The sequence below is a fragment of the Neoarius graeffei genome, chromosome 28, assembly GCF_027579695.1.
Source record: "Neoarius graeffei isolate fNeoGra1 chromosome 28, fNeoGra1.pri, whole genome shotgun sequence".
Lineage (NCBI taxonomy): Eukaryota > Metazoa > Chordata > Actinopteri > Siluriformes > Ariidae > Neoarius > Neoarius graeffei.
Window position 1 is genome coordinate 15,616,613 of NC_083596.1, and position 21,818 is coordinate 15,638,430.

General features: G+C 41.2%; 1 protein-coding gene across 2 annotated transcripts in view; it reads left to right on the forward strand.

The window, feature by feature from the left end:
* eral1 (Era-like 12S mitochondrial rRNA chaperone 1) overlaps positions 1–20,837 on the forward strand; it is a 38,616-nt gene extending 17,779 nt beyond the window's left edge. Inside the window, exons 9-11 of one of the 2 annotated variants that reach the window (XM_060913164.1) lie at positions 2,041–2,190; positions 4,500–4,580; positions 18,767–20,837. In XM_060913164.1, the coding sequence (XP_060769147.1) occupies positions 2,041–2,190; positions 4,500–4,580; positions 18,767–18,889 (354 nt within the window). In that variant the 3' untranslated portion in view covers positions 18,890–20,837. The remainder of the gene's footprint in view (positions 1–2,040; positions 2,191–4,499; positions 4,581–18,766) is intronic. The other variant, XM_060913165.1, reaches the window with a different exon arrangement.
* The last annotated feature ends 981 nt before the right edge of the window (positions 20,838–21,818 follow it).

Genomic DNA, 21,818 nt, shown 5'->3' on the forward strand with positions numbered 1-21,818 from the left:
AAATTCACATGTTACAGTAGCAAGAAAATGTCAAACAGATAACAAATAAAACTGAAATAAAAATTAGACAAACGAAGGATTAAATATAAAGGGCTATTTGCATTATCTACCGTGAAAAAATATAGAAAAATTGCCTTATTGAGAGGCTTGGAAAATTGCACATTACAGGTAGACTCTGTGTATATACACACATACACATATATATATAAAATAAGTATGCATAAAAATAATTTATAGACTGGTACCAAAATTCAAAAAAGTCCTTATTTAAGGAGTTAAAGGCATTTTTGAGACAAAGTCGGCAAACAGTCTTATTTTGTCAATTTGGGTGTGCCGAATTCAAATCTGCAATACGCCGAGCTCTATCTGACCTCTGTTGACCTCTAGAGGTCATTGAACTTTGGGCCTGTAAACGTCTCAGCTGAACCCAGTTTCTCAGCTTTCTAAGGAATGAAATGTACTAAAATGATTAATGAAGTTAGCAAATGGCCTTGTTTGTGAAATGTTTGGGTGCTGAATTCATTTTTCATTTGTAAAACGACATATGACCTCTGATAACCTCAGGGTCATTAAACTTGGCCTATAGGCCTATGCGTTTAACGGCATTTTTAAACTGACTTTACTCCCCCAAAAAGAATATGAACAGACAAAAAACAAATAGAAAGGAACAAATACAACATTAAATGCCAGTCCATGTACATGTGACTTACTTTTCACAATGAGAATGCCTCGGCGATCACCTTACATAACATTGCATTACATTTAGCGGTTATTGTTTATACAAAGCTACTGAAAAAAGGACAGATTCAGCAGCATACAAAATATGGGGGCATACAGGGTATACAGGTTCATCAGAGTTAGTGTATATGAGAGTTTTTTTTTCTTTGTTGTTTGTTTTTTGTAAAGGCTTTACCCCGTTTAAAACAAAACAAAAAAACAACAAAGAAAAAAACTCTCATATACACTAACCCTGATGAACCTGTATACCCTGTATGCCCCCATATTTTGTATGCTGCTGAATCGGTCCTTTTTTCAGTAGCTTTGTATAAACAATAACCGCTAAATGTAATGCAATGTTATGTAAGGTGATCGCCGAGGCATTCTCATTGTGAAAAGTAAGTCACATGTACATGGACTGGCATTTAATGTTGTATTTGTTCCTTTCTATTTGTTTTTTGTCTGTTCATATTCTTTTTGGGGGAGTAAAGCCAGTTTAAAAATGCCGTTAAATGCATAGGCCTATAGGCCAAGTTTAATGACCTTGAGGTTATCAGAGGTCGTATGTCGTTTTACAAATGAAAAATGAATTCAGCACCCAAACATTTAACAAACAAGGCCATTTGCTAACTTCATTAATCATTTTAGTACATTTCATTCCTTAGAAAGCTGAGAAACTGGGTTCAGCTGAGACGTTTACAGGTCCAAAGTTCAATGACCTCTAGAGGTCAACAGAGGTCAGATAGAGCTCGGCATATTGCAGATTTGAATTCGGCACACCCAAATTGACAAAATAAGACTGTTTGCCGACTTTGTCTCAAAAATGCCTTTGGGTGTCACAATTCTGGATTTTGGTACCAGTCTATTAAGGCCTATATTATTGCACATAATAATTGCATCGATGAGAGATGGCGGAGGTAGATGCCTGCGGTATCTCTCCTTCTTACACCGTGGGTGTAGCAGTCTACTACTAAAAGGGCTGCTTAAAGCCCCCACAGCCTCATGTAGGGGGTGAGAGGGTGATGATGATAATTTGTTTATTGTTAATCCCAAAATGATGATGCATTTCTTTGTGTTTTTATATTAAACATGTATCTTTTTTATTTCTAATTTTAAATTTCATGTTAGAATGTTAATCAAAGAATATCACAGTATCCAGAAAAGTGTATTGTGACACACACATATATATATATATATATATATATATATATATATATATATATATATATATATAAAATTTATCACAATGTCAATATTTTAGGGACGTATCATTCAACTCTGAATAAGAATGCGCTCATTAATTCAGTGGATTGGATTTGACAGAGTTATCTGATGGTGGAGGCGAAGCCGGGTCCATGGCAGTACCACAGTACGGTACTCACAGATCAGAGCCCGGAGGACATCTGTACCAACACCATCCGAGAGAAACTACTGGAGTATCTTCCTCAGGAAGTGCCTTACACAGTGACTCAGGTACAGCTCACGTGAGAAACACACCTACACTACCGTTCAAAAGTTTGGGGTCACCCAGACAATTTTGTGTTTTCCATGAAAAGTCGCACTTTTATTTACCACCATAAGTTGTAAAATGACTAGAAAATATAGTCAAGACATTTTTCTGGCCATTTTGAGCATTTAATCGACCCCACAAATTAATGTGATGCTCCAGAAACTCAATCTGCTCAAAGGAAGGTCAGTTTTATAGCTTCTCTAAAGAGCTCAACTGTTTTCAGCTGTGCTAACATGATTGTACAAGGGTTTTCTAATCATCCATTAGCCTTCTGAGGCAATGAGCAAACACATTGTACCATTAGAACACTGGAGTGAGAGTTGCTGGGACTGGGCCTCTATTGAGGTTTTTCACCTGACGTCACAGGGTCACGTGACACCCCGGTGTCTGCCATTTTGAAGGTCAAGCTAGCGAATGTCAACAACATAGTAGCTGGTATGTTACTGTAGCAATGTTTACGTTCAGTCATTTGGATGACTGTTAAAACCTTTCAGTCTCAAGTTTTTCCTTTACTGTATTTACTAATTTACTGTAATTATGATCCGGCAGCTATTTACACCGGATCCAGTGTAAATAGCTGCCGGAGCGCGCTGCTTAATTTGGCTTAATCCGGCTTGCTCCCGGAGTGCTCCGGCCAAGGTTCCGGAGCGCGCTCCGGCTTGCTCCCCCTCAAATTAAGCAGCGCGCTCCGGCTTGCTCCCGGAGTGCAAGCCGGAGCGCGCTGCTTAATTTGAGGGGGAGCAAGCCGGAGCGTGCTCCGGCAGCTATTTACACTGGATCCGGTGTAAATAGCTGCCGGATCATAATTACAGTAAACTAGTAAATACAGTAAAGGAAAAACTTGAGACTGAAAGGTTTTAACAGTCATCCAAATGACTGAATGTAAACATTGCTACAGTAACATACTAGCTACTATGTTGTTGACATTAGCTAGTGCTAACAGCTAGCTGCTAGTACACTGCTACAACACAGACACCGACCCTAATAATACAGTTCTTGGTCATTGCCTGGTAACAGCAAATTTATAACGGGCCATGTCTCAACAGACTAAGAAGTTATTTCAATGACATTTAATAACATTTTGTTTATCCTGAGGACCGAAAGTAAATGAAAATGTGAACAAACCTTAGCTGTAATAAGATGGCGACCACCGGCTCCAGGGACGACCCGCTGATGTAGGCATGTTACCCAGCCTGACACAAAATATTTGTAGGCATCCAAACTCTTATACACTTTCAGATCAATACCTGTGTATGGCGATGGGTTTTTAACGACATAGGTATACAGATCATGTGGGCCGAAGTCAGGTAAAGACGAGGGCTTCGTGTACTTCCGTACGTCAGTGAACAATCCTGGTGGAAGCAGGTAAACATCGTTCTCTAAGCCTGCTAACCTCAATTTTTGCAAATACCTCTCCCTCTGCTCGCCCTGTAAATGCCCTACATCGCTGGATAGTGAAGGTGTTTTCTGCATCTCGCTCCTTTTTCTTTTATGTTTTTCGTTTGTCGCCTTCCTCGCATTCAAACTGATTCGAGCCGTGACGTCCAAAATGGCAGCCTAACGATGCATCACATGACTTGGTCACGTGGGTGAAAAACCTCAATACACTTATGTAGATATTGCACCAAAAACCAGACTGTAACACTTTTATCGAAGGGCGGAGCACAGAGGACGGCAGGACAGAGATCAGGTTTGGACACGGGTTTTATTGCCACACTTTTCAGTGAACAACTCGTACTTTACTCAGACAGACACACACACACGACCGGCGTCTGGTTCGGGGATGAGCTCCACTGCTCTACGCTCTCCCTCCTTAAGTAGGGCGCGGTCACTGGGAAGACACACACAAACACAGGTTAATTGACATCAGGTGTAGTGATTCTGCCACTTACCTTCCCTGACTCCGCCCTCCTGTCACAGACCGGCGCTTGACCACGCCCCCGCTGCCACATAGACATTTAGCTAGAATAGTCATTTACCACATTAGCAATGTATAGAGTGGATTTCTGATTAGTTTAAAGTGATCTTCATTGAAAAGAACAGCGCTTTTCTTTCAAAAATAAGGACATTTCAAAGTGACCCCAAACTTTTGAACGGTAGTATATACTGAGCCACTGTGTTTCTTCACTTCCTCTCGTCCTCTGCGATCTTTCTTTCCTCTGCTTTTAAAGCAATAAAGATGGCCTTCAACAGCAAAGCACGTTTTTTTCTCGACACTGAGCAATAGAAGTTTCTCATTGCTGGAATGATCTCTCCACTGTGTGTTTTGCAGCACGTTGAACTCTGGAGGGAAACAGCCGACGGCAATTTGGACATATGCGTCAAACTGCATGTGAAAAAAGAAAGCCATATGGTGAGAAACTCAATTCAATTCGATTCAAGCCATAGTTTCTATTCTCGGCCTGTACTGTTTGTATAGATGCTTGAAAGTCTTTAAAAAAAAAAGTGTGAAAGTTTCAAGGTTTGAAATGCATTTAACTTTGAATAAACACCTGGAGAAAGGTTGCATTTTCCATTAACATTCAACTCAACATTTGCTCGAACAGCAAAGTCTTTTATAGTGTCATATTTTCCTAACTAGATTTGCTCGTGTGTATCGTGTGCCCGCTTTACAAATTTCACAGCGTTTTCCTGATGGAGGAGGCTGTAATGTAAGCAGTCAGCCTCTTTAATTTAATCTGCACTCGATCCGAAGCTTATAGCAGGTGCCGTTCTATGAATATCAAATAATTGCTTACTTTCTCGCGCCATTATTCCTGCCAGTTGGTATTAAATTGCCTACAATGGGACAGTTACACGGTCTGGGCATAAAAGCAAGGGCAGGACATCCAGAATGTAAAGTACTGTGCAAAAGTCTTCGGCACATGGAAAGAAATGCTGGAAACCAAAAATGGCTTAGAAATAATGAATGGCAATATTTGGTGTGAGACGACCCTTTGCTTAAAAAAAAAAAAAAAGAGTCTCAGGTACAGTGAGTGCAGTTTTATGCGGAAATGAGCTGTAGGTTTTACTGAGCGTCTTACAGAACCAGCCCCAGTTCTTCTGGACACTTTGACTGTCACACTCGCGTCTGTAGCCTTCATTCTGTTTTCTTTTTTCATCTGAAAAGTGCTCCCTTGTGTAATATGCTGCTGTATCATTATTATACCCCCCGCAAACAAAGTTTGGTGGGGTATACACAGGAATCACCCTGTCTATCCGTCCGTCTGTCTATGTGTCTTGTAAGTACAACTTAAACGGTTTGATGAATTTTGATGCAACTTTACAGCAGTTGCAGTATAGACCCTTTTCAGTCACGTGACCTTCGTAAACGCGACCGCCATTTTGGACATGTAGTGGACTTCGGCTCGAATCAGTTTGAATGTGAGGAAGGCGACAAACGAAAAACATAAAAGAAAAAGGAGCGAGATGCAGAAAACACCTTCACTATCCAGCGACGTAGGGCATTTACAGGGCGAGCAGAGGGAGAGGTATTTGCAAAAATTGAGGTTAGCAGGCTTAGAGAACGACGTTTACCTGCTTCCACCAGGATTGTTCACTGACGTACGGAAGTACACGAAGCCCTCGTCTTTACCTGACTTCGGCCCACATGATCTGTATACCTATGTCGTTAAAAACCCATCGCCATACACATGCACGCCAACGTCCGAGGTTCCGGAGCGCGCTCCGGCTTGCTCCAGGAGTGCTCCAGCTGAGGTTACGGAGCGCGCTCCGGCTTGCTCTGGAGCAAGCCGGAGCGCGCTGCTTAATTTGAGGGCAACCTCGGCCGGAGTGTGCTCCGGAATCTCGGCCGGAGCACTCCGGGAGCAAGCCGGCGCGCGCTGCTTAATTTGAGGGGAACCTCGGCCGGAGCACTCCGGGAGCAAGCCGGTGCGCGCTGCTTAATTTGAGGGAGAGCAAGCCGGTGCGCGCTGCTTAATTTGAAGGGAACCTCGGCCGGAGCGCGCTGCTTAATTTGAGGGAGAGCAAGCCGGAGCGCGCTCCGGAACCTCGGACGTTGGCTCCGGCAGCTATTTGTACTGGATCCGGTGTAAATAGCTGCCGGATCATAATTACAGTAAACTAGTAAATACAGTAAAAGGAAAAACTTGAGACTGAAAGGTTTTAACAGTCATCCAAATGACTGAATGTAAACATTGCTACAGTAACATACCAGCTACTTGCTGACATTAGCTAGTCAACAATAGCTACTACAGAAGAACAAAGAGGTTACAATGGGTTATTTTAGCCTATTTGGTTACACACTCGCCGCCACAGAATGTTAACAGCAATGTAATGCCTTTTCTGGCTAATTTTATTCGTCTTACCTCCAACAAAGTGGTCACTACACAAGCGCTGGTATGCCGAGGGCTGCCAATCTGTTAATGGCCGCTATCCATCTTCTCCGTCGGGATCCGATAAAATGATAAACCTTGCCTTGTTTGTTGATGGTTACTACATCCAGGTGCACAACAATATAGTGGCATGATGGAAGTCTTGCTGAAAGTAAAAACTTTCTTTGCTGCCGTTCCTCAATGTTGGCTGTGGTAAACTACTGGTAGTACATGTCCAAAATAGCGGCCGCGTTTGTCTTGACGTCACGTGAAAAGGGTCCATACCACCTGAAGATGTGCATGAAGGAAAATAATCCCGAACTGAGGTCTTAAAGGAGGACTGAAGTCATTTTTAAACTTGCTTTATTTTTTAATTAACGTGTTATTCAATTACGTTTTCAGTTTTAGTAACCTTATATCGTGACTCGTATTGGCAATTAAATATTATACTTATCGGCCTGTTCGGTTTTTAGCCATGTTGAATTTAGTTCGTTTGGTCCACGGCAGGCGTCGCTTATCCGCGCGATCTTCACGAGACTTGTACGAGACTGCGAAACGTGAAGTGTCAGCCAGGTATCAGTGCCGCTATTTTGAAAACTGTTTTCTAAACGAAATATTGCACAAAAACGAGTTTAAATGATGATTACTGCCTACTTTTTTCAAACTTTCCTGATTGCTATCAAAACAAACAAAACTTCCGGCTTGATTACATCAGCATTCGAAGGAGGGCGCGCATCTTTTGACAACGTTGGCAGATGTTGGTCACTTTGATTTCCGTTGTACGTTTTACTTCCGTCCTACGACGTCTCGCACAGGTCTCAACGAATCTCGTTTACAGCCATTGCTTCGACATATGGACTGATATATTACAGAGCATATTTCAAACACTCCTAACTTGCTATAGCAGTGACAAAATAGCGATCAAAAATGCATTCCGATATTTAATAAAATGAGAGAAATAGAATTTTTATAATAAATTTGCCTTCAGTTCTCCTTTAAAGATTCTTCTTTTCTTAAAGCCTCTGCATGCTCTTGCGACAAGGCTTTCGCAGATAGCTTTTCGCAGACAGTTGTAATTTATCGTTGAGCGGGGAGTAATCGGCGTGCGCAATGTTATTCATCGCCACAACGCAAGGGGGCGCGAAGTCGCGAAATCGCTAGGAGTAGTTGGTGGGTGTGGTTAATGGAGTGTTTATCCTCCGGTTACTTATAATGACTAGAACTGGAGTCGTATAGATGTACGTACTTCCTCACTTCCTCGATCAACCGCTCTTCGTGCTGCTCCATCTTCGCTCGTGTTTTTAAAAATGGCGGTCGTGAAAACAAAACAAACCGGGAAAGTAGGGAAGCGGAAGTGCGTGTACAGCGGATGTAGAGTGGACCAATCGGAGCCCTCTTGTCTGCGACGCTGTCTGCGAGGCTTCTGCGGTGGTCACAATTTTTGGGAGGTGCGCGCAGAGCGTCTGCGAAGGGGGGGGGGGGGGGCTTCGCAGACGCCATCTGCGACGCCATCTGCGAGGACTGGGTTGTCAGCATAAATTGGCCTTTACACATGCTATTATCTGGTGATGTGGCTGCTGTTCCACTCTATGAAATTGTACCAAATGGATTTAGACCCTATATATTAGGCGACTTATTTTAGATTTTTCGGATCACGGATCCGCCGATGGCAGTTAAATACTACTGCTAGAAAAATAAAAAGTCTGTGCGTATTTTTATTTTTATTTTAACCTCCGAAACGTACAAAAAGAAATGTAAAAAAAAAAAGTCATATTTTTCTTGTAACAGCACTGTATCCCTGGTACTAGGTCATATTTCTTTCATTAAAAAGTATTAGAATCACAAATACAAACGACAATGTGTGTTGTATATATCCACTTCAGCCGAGTCCGAAAACGAAACTATTTACGACATTTGAGTATTCACTTGAATGTTTTTATGGTATTTACGACCGCTTTACGACAGTGTCAACCTCGTGCTGACCATGGCTGACGCTGACAGCATGGATTCCGAGCTATCGCCTCGACTGTACGTAAGCATAAAGTGTGGTAAAGAAAAGTCTTTTCACTGTCTCACTAACCAAAACGTGGGCGATTTCGTCTCTCAAGCGTTGAAAGCAAACAATGAAAAGATCAAAACGATCTTTGGTTCTCAGAAAGAAGGCGGTGATGTAACGAGCGCGATGCCGAATATGCCTGCATGGATTAAAGTTTTCCGTCGCTACAACGGATTTCCGTCAACTGGGAGCGCTAAAGGTCAATAATGAGAGTGATGCAGATCCGAGGAAGAAAAAAAAGGGGGGAGGGTAGGCCCATAGGTCTGACACCGATGTGATTTAGAACTTCACTAAGCTGCTGTGATTGCCTGTTGTTGAACCCTTTCTTGTGCTATGTTTGAGTATATGTAAAGGAATAAGTTGTTGTGCTAGATAGGAATAAATAAATAAATACAGCCTCCGCTACTGTCTAGTCCCGGGGAGGCTCGGCGTAGGCCACTGATGAAACTATTTGGCTGTCCGACTACTAGGCAACTAGGTTACTTGTCTACTACTAATACTAGGCCTTTTGTAGTAGTAATAGTAGTAGTAGTAATAATGATATTTGCCTATTGAAAGGTGATCAGGTGAAAAAGTTGAAGCCGCAGCAAGACCTATGCTATTAAGCCTTTTGTAGGTTAAACAGGCTTCGGCAGACAACGTTCTGGAAAGGCTGTGTTTTTCTTTGGTTTGATTAGCCTACGATTTAATCTTTAAACATTATGGTTTCAGCAGTTCGCTTAAACATTGGAGGCTGTAGAGTCGGGCTGCAAGATTTCCCAACACTTGTTTAAGATGCCAAGCTTCATAGTAAGGAGAAAATAATTCCACAGTATTTAGTGCCTCGTCAGTCTCAAAAATTAATAGTGAAGGACCAACGCGAATTAAGTCCCAAAAAAACATCTCGTAGGCCTATATTTTACATTTTCAAAAAAGTCCGGAATTGGAAGTCGGTCAGTGGAGTGTAATGAAGTGTCTCATTCACTAAGCACAAAAGGTCGGAAAACAGTGGAGAAAACAGCGATTGCTTAAATAGGCTACGACTGTTTTACATTAAATTACTAATGTATGTGACAAATAAATTCATTGATTAAATAGATAAAGAAGCGAATACTCCGAAGCTCAAAATTCAGGAAAGTGGCTCCGGTGTCGCAAGTGCACAAGAACAGTTATTTGAAAGTTAACCTAATGAATTTGTGTGCGCGTGCGATTTCATGAAGAACCGGGACAATTGGCATTCGGTGACAGATTCACACCTATGACTCATTATATTCGCGCGCGCCCTCTCGCCCACTGTTGCTTCGTTTTCCCGATTTACACACGTGTCTGAGATGGAGTTTTCAGAAATCTCCACTCTGCCCATAGTTTGCGAAAGTAGCTGTTTTCAGTGACTGAAACCTCCGTATAGGTGTGAATGAGAGGTGCAACCGAATAAATAAATATGCGTCTTTTTTATCCGGCTACATGTAGGCTATCACTGCGCAAAGCCTCTAATGCTGAAATGGTAGTAATATTTGTTAAAATAATAATAGGCTAATTTCCACATTAATTGGTAAAATGGCACAAGGGATGTGATGGGGGGATGGCCGTTTTATAAGGGGGATTATTTGAGATTTTTATTTCAGAAGGGGGATGCCTCCCCCCACCCCCCCACCCCCCAACTCGAGTACTGCGTATAAGGCCACCGGATATAGGCCCTTCGATTTCCATCACTAGAGAGCGTCAAATTACTTTCGGTTTTGCCAGCATGGATGCGCTTCTTTTAAATGAAGGCACAGATGTGTCAGACATCGACAAAACGGTAAAGAATAAGTGGAGATGGGCTTGGCTAAATGAAATGGGCGATAATGGCAAGCCATTTAAATTTTAGTTCATGGTGCAAAAAGATGAAAATGGCAGGTGTGTGCTTTTGTGTAGTTTGCCATAAAAAAAGTCTATGGAAGCAATGGCAAAAAACTAGATGCCTTTGGCTTCACTGCGAAGAAGCAGAAAAAGTGAACTTTCACTTTACTTTTCTTGTTTCCTGGTTTTATGTCAACAGATTTTCTTATTTTTCTTTCTGTTCCACTCTTTTGAAAGCATGGTTCAAGTTCGACTGCACTTACACTTTTCTCTTAACCACTGTTGTGCATTACTAAAGTATTGTTGAAATAAATTTGCACCTTGCGCTGAAAACTTGATGTTTCATCATTTATAGCCAGTAATGACAATGGTAAAGTCTTGCCTTAGCTTTAGTCATTGTTAAAATTATGTAAATGTACTATAAGTAGGGGCCGAGGGGATAATGGACAACACGTTTAAAATTTGACGCATCGCTGACGTGGTGGGGGCCAACGACATGGAGCTTTTTTTTCAGTCAGATGATTTTTTTTTTTTTTTTTGCTTTAATCCATGTGCCTGCCATAACGTTAGTTCGCGATTTTGGCTGCAAGTATCTGACTGTGGAATTAGAAGAGGATCGTGCCGCAGAGAGTCCTATCGAATCAAGTAGCACAAACGTATCAGCCTTCAATGTGCGCATATATATATATATATATAATGTGTGTATATATATGTGTGTGTGTATGTATATATATATATATATATATATATATATATATGTGTATATATATATATATATATATATATATATATATATATATATATATGTGTATATATATGTGTATATATATATATATGTGTATATATATGTGTACATATACATATATATGTATGTGTGTGTGTGTGTGTAAAGCGTGTCTCTTGAATTTAAATTATTTTATCATCTTAATCAGACATTGAAATTTTGCCATGCAAAAAAAAAAAAAATTGGACAAGGACACTTATTTTTATTTCGACCGACATCATCAAAAAATATGTTGAAAAAATCCATGAACCTAAAGATAAAAAATGGGTGGCCTTATTGAGATGAATGACTAATAGGAATTTGAATCATGGGGTTATTGTTTAAGTTCACACACAGTTCCAGTTGACACGTTTTGTTGCGAGCGGAGGGCGGGTATCCTATAGCGAGTTTACTCGCAGTTCTAGTTTAATTTTGTGCTGGAACACGAACGTTTGGAACTCTAAAATGTTTTTGTAGCAACTCGATAATGTACAAGTCATAAAATAGAAATCTACAGTTGTGGCCAAAAGTTTTGAGACGGACACAAATTTTGGTTTTCACAAAGTTTGCTGCTTCAGTGTCTTTAGATCTTTTTGTCAGATGTTTCTATGGTATACTGAAGTACAATTATAAACATTTCACAAGTTTCAAAGGCTGTACTTGACAAATACATCAAGTTTATGCAAAGAGTCAATATTTAAAATATTGGCCCTTCTTTTTCAAGAAGGATATCAGCTTCTGGGCTAAATCCTGACTGATGGCAACCCATTCATGCATAATCAGTGCTTGGAGTTTATCACACCCACTTTTAGCTGTTAGCTTGGTTTTTGTTTGTCCACCCACTTTTTGAGGATTGACCACAGGTCCTTGATGGGATTCAGATCTGGGGAGTTTCCTGGTCATGGACCCAAAATTTCAATGTTTTGTTCCCCAAGCCACTTAGTTATCACTTTTGCCTTGCGACATGGTGCTCCATCATGCTGGAAAAAGCATTGTTCATCCCAACATGCCAACAGTAAAGCATCTGAGACTATTCATGTGTGGGGCTGCTTCTCATCCAAGGGAGTGGGCTCACTCACAATTTTGCCTAAGAACACTGCCATGAATAAAGAAATGGTATCAAAACATCCTCCAAGAGCAACTTCTCCCCACAATCCACAAGCAATTTGGTGATGAACAATGCTTTTTCCAGCATGATATGGAATCACGTTTTGGAGAGAATTCAGATAGTGATTGGGATTCTTATATGTCAGATGAAGGGGCAGATGATTATCAAAGATATTCCAGAGTAAACGGTTATCTTTTCGAGCCCCCAAGACAAGAGACAGATGCCAGTTCACAACAGTCCCGCTCACCGCTGATAGCGCACCACCAGCCAGAGAGAATTGGAAACACAGATTGGTTTGTGGATTTTTATTCTAAGCTGGCCTCTGCAAAATCTAGGGAAAATATTTACATGTACCTCAATAAATTCAGAAATATAATCTTTAAACCGTACACTTATTCAGTGTAATTACTGAAAGAAAATATGAAGTGGGCGATAATAGGGGAATCGACGAACTGTCCAAATGTCAGATCAAGGCCGAATCCCATTTCACCCCTTGGACCAACCCCTTAGCCCTTCCCCTCCATTTTGCGCGTTCACGTGAAGGGGTAGGGGTATCCCAATCCCAGTTAACGCGGAGGGGTAGGGGAAGGGGGAGGGCTTCTGTACCCCTCCAAACGGAGATTTTCCTGGAGCTGACTCCGAACGAAGGGGTTTGAGTGATTTCCCACAATGCCATGCGGATTTCAGAAAGATGGCGGTTCCCGCGGCGAAAGATTGTCATAAATGTATTTTCTCCATTATTTACGTGTTTTAAGTTGTTATCCAGAGGAAACACGCCGCTTGATTCGCTTTCGAGCTGAGAATGAGCAGCGATTTCTGAAATCCAAGCTGCTGCTAAAAAGCTTTGGGAGTGAGTATTGTTTTCGGTTGCTTGACTGCGTACGTTTTGTTCTGTTATTCTCGCTTTTATTGTTTACATGAGTGTTCTGACACCTCATTCTGTCGGATATGGTGCACGAAGCGCCAAAGATATCCCATTCAGTGGTGTTAGTTAACAAATCACACCCTGCCAGCAGAGATTTCTGGTTCTGCCTCTGGCTCTGACTGTAGCGGCTGGTCGCAGCCAATGACGCATTTGGTCGCGTTTTGCTAACGTAAACGCTGACGGAGGTACGCGATGACGTATGCGATCGTTGAAGGGCTATCCCAATACGTAAGGGTTGAATTTCAAGCCCTATCCCTTGTAGCTCAGTTTCAAGGGGAAGGGCCAAGGGGAAGGGGGAGGGGAAGGCGGAGGGGAAGGGGTAGAAATTAGAATTGGGATTGGGCCCAAATGTCATTTATTAAATCAATGGGCTTCATTTTGTTCCAGTAATTCCCATGTGGTCGTTCTGGTGGTGATGAACACTTGATCACTTGATGAATCAGATTTATTATTAGTAAGTGACACGAAATCTGCCCGCTTTGTTTGCACTAAACCTCACCCACTGTCGCTTTAGATTAGTGTCATTTCTTGGAAATTCGTGATCGGAATGTCCTGCTGTATATGGGTTTGAACATCCAAACACAACGTAGCACTTTCCCATCGTTATTTTTGTAAGATTCCAACTACAGTATCCAATTTCAGTGAGTAAACAAGCACAGAGTCAGATGAACCGAAATGGCCCAGATAACCGGGGTTCCACGCGTGAACTCATGCGAGATTAGTCCTGAGGCAAGGCTGCCTTTTTCCGGGATCCAGAAGCCACGATTTATCGATAGTTTTGTGCTTGATAATAAAATAACAAATAATTAATATTTTTGCCCTGCTTTATTAATTCATTTTGGTCGTTACTAATGATATATATTCATTTTAAGGCATTACAATAAGGCGTGACATGCACTTTAATTAAATGTTGTAGGGATGGGCATCTTTCAGTATTGACTTTAGGCAGATTCTACCGTAACTGGATCCATTAACCACTTGCCCACAAAATAAGAAATTTTTCTTGTCCTTTTTTCAGTGAGGTAATATTTTCAAGATTGAAAATATGGTATTTGGTCTTCTAAAACAGCACGGCATTTAAAAATACACTGAGTACATCAATAAAATATTTTTAAAGAATAAAGTTCTATTTCTTTGACGTATCTGACAGACATAACTCCCATTTTAAAAATCACTTTCATTCTCCCTGTTGCTATCGTCAGTGAATTTCTGTCAGATGACCTGACGATAGACTCGGCCATTATGGATCTTTGGTAGTTATCGTGTGGAAGCAGGCTTTATCATTTTTGGGTGTCAACAGATAGAGTTGAAATAGATTAACAGCGAAAAAACTATTTCGTTCACGACGAGAAGCCCACAGTTATTTTTAAAAAATGCCATCGTCAGTCTGTCAGTCAAATGCACCTGACGATAGCAAAATTCAAGCCCTCGCCACGCACATGCTGACTGATGCAAAGAGGAAATTCTACTGCGCGTGATTTTTGTGACAGCAGACATTTACTTCCGGGCAAGACTTGGAGTTCTGACAGCTAGATTTCATCAAATAAATCAAGGTAAGATTTTCAGTCAGCTATCCTGACGATAGAAATTTTTGACGATAGAAACATTAAGAATATATTTGTGCATTCATATTTAAATTTTTCTGGAGGAAAACTATCGTAAGTTGAGATAAATCAGAGCCACTTGCGACCCTTTCAGCCGACAGGCCGTTTCAATGTGTTGTTTCCCCGCGAAAGTGACACAGTCGTGTCTATCGTCACTGTTCTGACCATTATTGTTGATATTTCAATTTTGAAAATAAATTTTATCTTTTTTTATTTCAATATTTTATTTTATTATTTGGTTTTAGTGATGAGGTATTTAATATTATTACTAAATGTGTCAGATTAATAATGTAAGAAACAGTTTTGTTGCTATCGTCATCTAGAGTGTCTGTCAGAATATGATGGTAGACGTTAGTTTGTCTGTCAGGTTTTGATGATAGAAACCGATGTGTTTCTATTGTCATTTAGCATGTCTGTCATGTCAGGCTTTTATTAATTAGTTACCAGGACTACTGTCCTAAAATTTACTGTGAATGTCCAAGACCCCAAATGCTACTAGAAAAACTTAATAGAATGATCAAAATAATCAGTTCAGCAATTTAAGGAGATGGGACTTAACTGGCCTCTGTTATGGTAGAATCTGCCTTTATTAAGTTAAGTCCAGTATTAGTTTGGTGCACAGTTCAGGAACTAAATAGGCTACAGTATTAATTTTGTTGTTATTGAAAGACGTATACATAAATATTTTGTCTTTTTACTCTGGCTTTTGTTGTTGTTGTTGTTGATCATGATGAAACGACTGAAACACTGTATTACAGGACAAGCTCAGTTATCTGAACATCCTCTTAGTTAGCCAACCTTTTTCCCCCCCCGAATTTGGATTATTGAGCTTCTACTGTACAGTAAACCCTGCATTTATTTTCCTCAAAAAGTAGCTCAAAATGCCCTAGATTGCATCCATGAAATTTGGTTTCTGCAGACCCCCGGTCTAATAGGAAGCCTCGCTTCAATTGGCTTCACGACGCTGCGCTCGGAGATGCTACTCTTTTTCATTTGTCAATGTTGGCATCTCTGCATACGAAACCATTTCATGTATGAGATAAAAACAATATGGATTAATGGACTACACATTTTCATTCCGGGGTGGCATGGTGGTGTAGTGGTTAGCGCTGTCGCCTCACAGCAAGAAGGTCCTGGGTTCGAGCCCCGTGGCCAACGAGGGCCTTTCTGTGTGGAGTTTGCATGTTCTCCCCGTGTCCGCATGGGTTTCCTCCGGGTGCTCCGGTTTCCCCCACAGTCCAAAGACATGCAGGTTAGGTTAACTGGTGACTCTAAATTGACCGTAGGTGTGAATGTGAGTGTGAATGGTTGTCTGTGTCTATGTGTCAGCCCTGTGATGACCTGGCGACTTGTCCAGGGTGTACCCCGCCTCTCGCCCGTAGTCAGCTGGGATAGGCTCCAGCTTGCCTGCGACCCTGTAGAACAGGATAAAGCGGCTAGAGATAATGAGATGAGATGAGATTTTCATTCCGACTCAGTCTTCCATAAAGGTAAAGTGTTGTGTTTTTCCACCTGACCGTATTTAACGGGACGCTGCAGAGCGCATGCAAGACTGGATATGACGTATAATTTACGAGGCAGCCAGTCTGTATTGCTGTGAAAAGCCCAAGCTAAGTCTTTAGTTAGCAACATTTACACTAAGGCAGTGTGAGTGTTTGGATTATGCAGGCGTCAGTAGTTTTGTCGCAATATCACTGCGTCATCATTTACATCACCCTGTGTGTCACAACACGTTAAAGTCAAACTCAGAAATGTCCCAAAAAATAAACTCAGATTTTTGTATACTTGTTTATTTATTTATACTTCCACTCCGAAGGGGGGGGAGGGACTGGTTTACCTCTGTCCATCCATATCTCCGTCCTTCCAAAAAAAAACTTTTTCTCAGCAACCACAAATCATAGCTACTTGGTACCAAACTTCAGCTTGGGGTTCTTTTCCATGCCAGTGTTGTAGTCGAGTCACTAAGCCTCGAGTCCGAGTCCAGTCTCGAGTCCCCAGTGTTCAAGTCCAAGTCATTAAAAAAAATTTCAAGTCGAGTCCACTGTTGATCCGAGTCGAGTCCGAGAACAAGACTCCAACCTCACCAGTTGACGTTGGCTGTTTCAGCGCCATTAACATTAGTTTGTTCCTGAACATGACGTATGAACAGGTGAATGTGCTTCTCTTTGTCAGAGAGTGTGAAGTATTCTTTCAGAGATGGTTGGGAGACAGATGTAAGTGCAGAAGGTGTGTTTATTAATACAAGTGAAGACAGGTAAACAATCCAGAACGGCAGGCAATAAGTCAAGCGATGCACAAACAGGCTATCGTAGACTCGGCAGAATCAAAGACAAGAAACAGGAAATCAGGGATCAGGAAACCAAACAAGGAAATAAGGTTAGCAACACAGCTCAATACTTCGCAAAGTTTTGACAGTGTTTTGACAGTTTTTATATCGGCGTGCTGATTGCACCTTAATCCTGTGCAGGTGCAAGCCGTTTACGGCGCGCATGCGAAAGTCCACTTGGTACATGTGCGCTGTCCGGAGCACGCCCGAGAGTCTATCTGATACACACGCCAAGGCGCGCAGGTGTGACACTCTTGCATGAAATTGGTACAAAAATTAATGTAGATATAAATATCTTAGGGCAGCACGGTGGTGTAGTGGTTAGCACTGTCGCCTCACAGCAAGAAGGTCCTGGGTTCGAGCCCCGGGGCCGGCGAGGGCCTTTCTGTACGGAGTTTGCATGTTCTCCCCGTGTCCGCGTGGGTTTCCTCCGGGTGCTCCGGTTTCCCCCACAGTCCAAAGACATGCAGGTTAGGTTAACTGGTGACTCTAAATTGACCGTAGGTGTGAATGTGAGTGTGAATGGTTGTCTGTGTCTATGTGTCAGCCCTGTGATGACCTGGCGACTTGTCCAGGGTGTACCCCGCCTTTCGCCCATAGTCAGCTGGGATAGGCTCCAGCTTGCCTGCGACCCTGTAGAAGGATAAAGCAGCTAGAGATAATGAGATGAGATGAGATAAATATCTTATGCCAAAGTATTATGGCATGTTACAAAAATTTAAAGAAAAAATCCGAGTCCTCATCTCCAATTTCCGAGTGCGAATGCAGTTAATGCACGAGTCCGAGTCCAAATCGAGTCACGAGTCTTTAAAATTAGGCCACGAGTCAGACTCGAGTACTACAAGACTGTACCATGCTTACTGTTTTCAGGTCTGTCGCACATCGACTCGCTGTTTACCGACTGAATGTGTTTACGAAACACACAGCGTGGATTTACAAAATTTTCGTAACACTTTTCTCAGCAACTACAAATCACAACTGCTTGATATTTGGTAGCGAGCTTCAGCTTGGGGTTCTGTACCGTGTATACCGTTTTCAGGTCCGTCGTACATCGACTTCCTGTTTACCGACTGAATGTATTTACGAAACACGCAGAGTGGATTTTGACGCTATTTCAAGAAGCAAAATGCGATTTCAGAATGAGTTTACCAGGATGCTGTTTGAAATCCCTGCTCTTTACTTACTTGTTTCAGGGTTAATTATTTGTTGAAGTCAACGTTCATAATAAGCGTCCTATTCCTTCGATTGCTTGCATTCGGATATAAGCGACAGCAGGGGATACGTAAGTGAGCAGTAGCTCACTGTTGAGATTTAAAAAAAAAAATTTTTTTTTTTGGCTCTATTGCAATCATTCATCTACGTATTCTCCATTTTGTTCAGTGCAAGTGTTCCAGTAATGAAGGGACTGTCTGGATTCTTCTAGAAAAAATAAATTCTATTCTAATTTATATCACACTTTTAAGGTTTTCATTTGAGCCGTGCAGTTTTAACAAGATAAAATCAGTAAAAGTGTTTTTTTTTTTTTTTTTAAGAATTATGGTCTTTTCAGAACTGACCTTACAGGCTTTTTTCACACTCATATTCTTACTCTCTTAACTCTTTCTCTCTGATTATTTTAAACAGAAAATGGTGATTGGTCCTGGGGGGCAGCTGATCGCTCGAATAGCCCGGGAAGCAGGACTGGACCTCATGAATGCCTTCATGTGTGAAGTGCGGCTGAAAATATCCGCCACTCTGAAGAACTGAAGTGGTTTGAGGTCTGATCTGTAAATTTCTGGTGGTGAATTTGTACCGAGATCTGCAAAACCCCAGAGTGGAGCCCAGACGTGAACAAAGGCAACTATTTGAGGCTTCGGTTTGTCTCGTGGACACCATGTGAACTGTCTTATCTGTCTCGAACAGTCACATTTGGGACAGAGCCTTCTTTCTGAACTCAAACTGCTGCTGCAGTGTCCTAAGACTTTTAGCCCCGAGTCTATTTATTATTAGTAAGGTCTTTATTCAGAATCTCGTTTTAGCAGTGGGATACATCATGAATAAATCAGCATTGTTCCAGAACGGCTGAAAATGTGTCCCAGACGGAATTGCTGATGAGGTTCAAACAGAGTTGAGGCACTTTTTTTTTTTTTAACAGTGAAGTTTTGCCTCTAATGGTCTTGGTTCCTTATCCAAGCTGCCCAGACCTGCTTTTGACCCCAGATTCTCATTCATTCAGCTGGATCAGAGACCAGGCTGTCAACCATCGTGGTTGTTATTTTGTCCATGTTGTTGACTTGATTGTAACTGACGTTGTTTGGTCATGTCATAAAACTGTAATGGGGATGGTCGATATGGCAAAAATATCATTATATATCTAAATAATTGAGGACATCTTCAGTATGCATGTGTGTTTGGTGAAACTTTTGGGCTCTGCAGGTCACAAACAGAAAACAAATGTATGATTTTTGTCCCACAGTTTATTTTACATCTTGTGCTTTTGAAAAGTTAAAAAAAAAAAAAAAATCTTTGTTTAAAAAAAAAAAAGGCAATGAAAAAACACATTACGGAAAATGCAGTTCTTTTCGATAAAGCCTTACTCCACTGCAGATAAATATCTCATCTCATTATCTGTAGCCGCTTTATCCTGTTCTACAGGGTCGCAGGCAAGCTGGAGCCTATCCCAGCTGACTACGGGTGAAAGGTGGGGTACACCCTGGACAAGTCGCCAGGTCATCACAGGGCTGACACATAGACACAGACAACCATTCACACCTACGGTCAATTTAGAGTCACCAGTTAACCTAACCTGCATGTCTTTGGACTGTGGGGGAAACCGGAGCACCCGGAGGAAACCCACATGGACACGGGGAGAACATGCAAACTCCGCACAGAAAGGCCCTCGCCGGCCACGGGGCTCGAACCCAGGACCTTCTTGCTGTGAGGCGACAGCGCTAACCATTACACCACCGTGCCGCCGCAGATAAATATAAAACAAAATAAATAATAAAACCACGCATTGACCAGAAAGTCATTGTTTTAAGTCTTGAAACAGGGCAAGTTTTTCCAGCTGAACGTTTTTTTCCTTTGGTTGAAATTTTCATGCATCGCTAATTTGAAGTATTGAATATGGAAAATTAATGCAATGAACCAGTTGACACTGGAAAACATTTCTTATTCAATTACTTATACAGTGTATTTATAAAATCCCCAACATGATCCTCATAAAATAGTATAATGATGTAAATATAATGTATATCCCTGATGACATATTGCTTTATTACCAGCTATATCCTGCAGTTATTTTTTTTTTTAAAGCTCTTTGCAGTCGTTCCCTCTCTCAGTTCCTGCTTGTGTTTCACAGCTGCTGGAGCTTAACTAAAGGCGCAGCCCCACAGGGCTACATTACCCCTCTAATGGACCTCTAACCTGCCACTAAAATAGGCACAAAATGGCTGGGATGCATTTGTTCTTGTATTCTCCCCTGTGGTTGAACCTGGCAGGCAGTCAGTTCTTATCCAGGCCACGGTGATGGATCGCTAATTCATAGATAAGCTAGCCCAAAGCAAGGTCTCTCTCTTTCTCTCTGTCTCTTTTTCTTGCCGAGTTATTTGAGGTCACTGACAATAAGGCCATTTTTTTGTTTTCTTTTTAAATTATTATTTCTGGAACAGTATTACACTGTATATTGTGTGTAAATAAAATATGGATTTGAAGACCGTGGAGCGTTATTGATTCATGGTGGATGTGTTTATTGAGCCATGGTACATACAATATTGATAATATTCATACAGCATATAATATTTCCTATTAGCTACTCAGTCAAGGTTGAAATTCCTTCCTCGAGGTGCCTAATACAAAAGAAAACTAAAATTGATGACCTGAAGTGGTCTTGGATGATAAATGTATGAAGAATAGCTTTAAGAATTAATAAAACAATTCACTAATGCTTTAATACACTGAAAATAGTTGCGACCGACACGCTATTGTGTTAATTCAAGACATTTTGATCATAAACACGGCTAGTTGTGCAAAATAGACTTTTAAAAATGCATGTACTGAAGATGAACACCTCTATGGTCATTGTACAAGGACAAGGTTCAACATGGAGTTCCCCATCAAGATATAAAATCAAAAAGAGAAAAAAACTACAACATTGTTGTACAATTCTTCAGTTATGGCATAAATATATTTTGTACAAATTTACAAAATATTCATCTGCGGTGAGGATTTCATGTAAATAATTCCATTTGGTGTTTTTGATGGTTGGTGCCAGTGAGAAGAAGCAAGTGAACCCTTACCATTACTAAACTCAGTAATGGTAACGGTTTAACCGCCTCCCTCGATCACAGACGCTGTCCTTGCGTGTATGTGTGTGGGGTATCCCGCAGGAGGAGGAATGCCACCCTGGATAGTACATCATCTATACTGTAGTGTCTCCATAATGAACTTACAGTATATGATGATATCCTGTCCAGAAGGCAATAAAAGATCTCTCGGGCTTGAGTGTAAGAAATGTCTGGATCAATCCTGTGAAGGAAACTTGGAAAAAAAAACAAACTGTGTCTCTCAAAACCTCTTTAAACATTGAGATCATACATACTTGTGGACCAATTCATCAACAGTTTAATTGGCTGCCAAAACTGACACGGAGTTGTTCACTTCTCCAAGTTGCTTTGCTCACCTTAAGGCCACTTGT